This window comes from Cyrtonyx montezumae, unplaced genomic scaffold (genome assembly GCF_038088225.1).
Source record: "Cyrtonyx montezumae isolate F1298 unplaced genomic scaffold, pur_monq_1.0 scaffold_14, whole genome shotgun sequence".
Taxonomy (NCBI): domain Eukaryota; kingdom Metazoa; phylum Chordata; class Aves; order Galliformes; family Odontophoridae; genus Cyrtonyx; species Cyrtonyx montezumae.
The window spans coordinates 17,205,094-17,208,410 of record NW_027071870.1 but is presented as its reverse complement, the minus strand read 5'-3'; the positions used below and the strand labels follow the sequence as shown (position 1 = coordinate 17,208,410).

General features: G+C 58.9%; 1 protein-coding gene across 1 annotated transcript; it reads left to right on the top strand.

Annotated features, from left to right (window-relative positions):
* The first annotated feature begins 545 nt into the window (after positions 1 to 545).
* EN2 (engrailed homeobox 2) lies at positions 546 to 2,920 on the top strand. Its single transcript, XM_065731585.1, has 2 exons — positions 546 to 1,306; positions 2,604 to 2,920. The coding sequence occupies exons 1-2, from the start codon at positions 751 to 753 to the stop codon at positions 2,918 to 2,920; spliced, it is 873 nt and encodes a 290-aa protein (XP_065587657.1). The 5' UTR covers positions 546 to 750.
* The last annotated feature ends 397 nt before the right edge of the window (positions 2,921 to 3,317 follow it).

Sequence of the window (3,317 nt, the reverse complement as noted above, 5' to 3'; positions counted from 1 at the left end):
CCCCGGGGCAGCGCGGGCGGGCGGGAGGCGCCCCCCCCCACCCCGGACCCCCCCCCCTCCCTTCCCCCAAATCCCCGGACCCCCCTCCCCTCTTCCCCCCCCCCTTCCTTCTTTTCCTCCGCCTCGGACCCGCGGCGGCCCCCGCATGTGCGGGCGCGGGGCGAGGCGCGGCCGGAGCCCCGCGGGGAGCGCCGGCTGCGGGGATCCCTCCTCCCGTCCCCATCCCGACGGCTGCATTTTTTTTAAATATTTTTAAGCTCCGATTATTATTATTTTTATCATTATCGTTATTAATTTTATTTTGGTTTTTTTTTTCTGCGACGGATGAAGCGCGGCGGAGGCGGCCGCGGGACGCGGCGAGCGGCGGAGGGAGGAGCGGAGCGCGTATTTTTGCAAAGTTGGAACTCGTGGAGCCTCGGCTGCTGCCTACTGCGCCTCCGTGGCGTTATTTCAAAACAATCGTAATTAATTACGATTTTTGTTTTAATTTTTTTTTTTTTTTTGGGGGGGGTGGGGGGGTGGGGGGGGTGCGGGTGGAGAAACGACGACAAACTCTGGATTTTGAATGCCGGGCGCGGCCAGAAGAAGCGCAAACCAATAGACACCTGTGCGTGTGTATATAGAAATATATATATATATATCGATCTATATATTAAAAAAAAAAATTAAAATAAGGACCGAGCGACCGCGGCAGCCGCCCCCAGGCAGAGCCCGGCGGGGCGGGCAGGAGCCGCTGCGGGGCCGCGCACGATGGAGGAGGGCGGCCGAAGCCCCCGGGAGGAGGCGGCCGAGCCGCAGGAGTCCGGCGGGGACGCGGAACCCGGCGGAGGTCGTCGGGCGCTGCTTCTCCCCCCCGGAGACCCCCCGCACCCCCACCCGCACCCTCACCGCATCACCAACTTCTTCATCGACAACATCCTGAGGCCCGAGTTCGGTCGGAGGAAGGAAGCGGGAGGAACCGCCGGAGAACCCCGAAGGCCCGGAGCGGAGAGCAGGAGGAGCCCCGCGGCCGCCGCGCCCGCTCCCGGAGCTCCGGTGCCCGGTGGAGGCGGCGGAGGCGGCGGGGGAGGATCGCCGGGCCGAGGGGAGGGCGGCCCCGCTGCTCTGGCCCTGCACGGAGCTGCCAAGAAGGGGGGAGACCCCGCGGCGCTGGAGGCGGCCCTGAAAGCGCGAGGGTTGAGCGGCGCGGAGCTGTCGGTGAGCTCGGACTCGGATAGCTCCCAGGCCGGCTCCAACGCCGGGAACCAGCCCATGCTTTGGCCCGCTTGGGTGTACTGCACGCGGTACTCGGACCGACCGTCTTCAGGTAAGAGATGCTTCCAAGCAGCCCCGAATTGGGTTCCGCGGTCCGGGAGGGAGACAGGAAAAATGCCCCGGCCCCGTTTCTCCCGTCCGCTTTTGTGGGAGATGAAAACACGAGGAGAAAAAGGAGGAGCGGGGCCGAGAGGAGAGGGGCTCCCTCCATCCCCTCCCGCAGCTCGGAGCCGGGGAGCGAGGCATCAGCGGTGCATCCCTCTCCCCCCTCTCCCCCAGCTGCGGGATTTGGGCCGACAGCGGGGAAAAATCCACTTCGGACCTCCCCCGCTTCTCCTCCCCGGGCTGCTCTTTGGGGACGTGGAGGATCCTACTCCCTCCCTCGTCCCCCGCGATCTTGCTTTGATTTATTTATTTTTTTTACCCTCTCCCCGCAACCCCGAGGATTTTATTCCTCTCAAAGAGGCCCCTGAGCGGCCGCCGCATCCTCCCTTTCTTTTAATTCCCCCCACCCCTACCCCCCCCCCTCCTCCACGCGCTGTTCTGCGGGGGCCGGTGGAGATCTCCGAGAGCCGGGGAACTTCTGGGGCACGGTCCGTGCTTGGGGAAAAACCTCCTGGATTTATCCCCTCCCCCCCAAAAAAAGAAATATATATATATTTAAAACCAAAACATAACGCTCCGGGGTGACACGTCCGTGTGATACCGCGGGCAGAGCGCGGTCCCGGCCGCTCCGCGACAAGAGCATCGCTCAAAAGGAGCGAAGAGCTCCGGGGAAACGCGTGGGGAGCACCGAGAGCGGCCGGAGCTCCAGGAACGGGGCCGTGACAAAGCGGTGGTCGCTCCGAGAGCGGAACGGCCGAAGGAGGATCGGAGGGAGAGTTGGGAAGGAGTTGGGAGAGGCTGAAAACAAAACTCTCGCTCCGAGGTAATATTCCGGGCCGAGCTGGAATTTACCCCCATTGTTCTCCGGTGCTCTCCTTTGTTAATATTTAATTAACATTCATCCGCACAATGGCTCGGCCCGGGCGGAGAGAAACCTCCGTGGGTCGGGGAGCGATGCCGGCCGTGGGGATCCGGGCCGCGAGGGGACCGAGCTCCACCTTTAATGTAAACCTATCTATCGGTAGCGACGATATTGAAAAGAAAAAATAAAATAAAAAAGTGAAGAAGGCAGACGTTAATTCTGCAATACGGTCCAAAGAAAGGCTGCCGAGAAAAGAGGGGGATCAATAGGATGATCCCGGTGGGCCCCTTCCAGCTCGGGATGCTCTGACTCCGCGGGGCTGATGGGGGCCGGGGGGGTCGGGGCCGCGCGCTGTCGGTGCTCTCGTCTCTCCCGGCCGTAGGTCCCCGCTCCCGCAAACCAAAGAAGAAGAACCCCAACAAGGAGGACAAGCGGCCCCGCACCGCCTTCACGGCCGAGCAGCTGCAGAGACTCAAGGCCGAGTTCCAGACGAACCGCTACCTGACCGAGCAGCGCCGGCAGAGCCTGGCCCAGGAGCTCGGCCTCAACGAGTCCCAGATCAAGATCTGGTTCCAGAACAAGAGAGCCAAGATCAAGAAGGCGACGGGCAGCAAGAACTCGCTGGCGGTGCACCTCATGGCCCAGGGGCTCTACAACCACTCCACCACGGCGAAAGACGGCAAGTCGGACAGCGAGTAGCCGGGGAGGGGGGATGGGGGGGGAGGGGGAGAGGGGAGCGAAGTTTATACAATGCAATAATTTAATTAAAAAAAAAAAAAAAAGGAATCACAAAAAAAAAGGAAAAGGAAAAAAAAAAAAAGGGCCAGTGTATAAAGATTATACCAGCATTCATAGTGAAAATATTGTGTATTAGATATAATTCTGCAATATTCTATGTATATATAATTTACAGGTAAGGTGGTGTAAAAATACGAGATATCTGATTATAAAATATTTCTTTCTGCTTTTTTTAATTTTTATTTTTTGGGACTGTCGTTGGTTTGATCGTTTCGCTTTCCTTTTGCTTTGGCGGGTTTGGGGTTTTGCTATTTTTCTTTTCTTTTTCTTTTTCCTCTTTTTGGTTGTATGGAGATCT

What these genes read in the sequence shown, in the direction of transcription:
- EN2 (XM_065731585.1), top strand. Translation starts at nt 751, where the DNA reads ATGGAGGAGGGCGGCCGAAGCCCCCGGGAGGAGGCGGCCGAGCCGCAG. An exon ending in CTCGGACCGACCGTCTTCAG is followed by an intron (nt 1,307 to 2,603) that starts GTAAGAGATGCT and finishes TCCCGGCCGTAG; the next exon opens with GTCCCCGCTCCCGCAAACCA.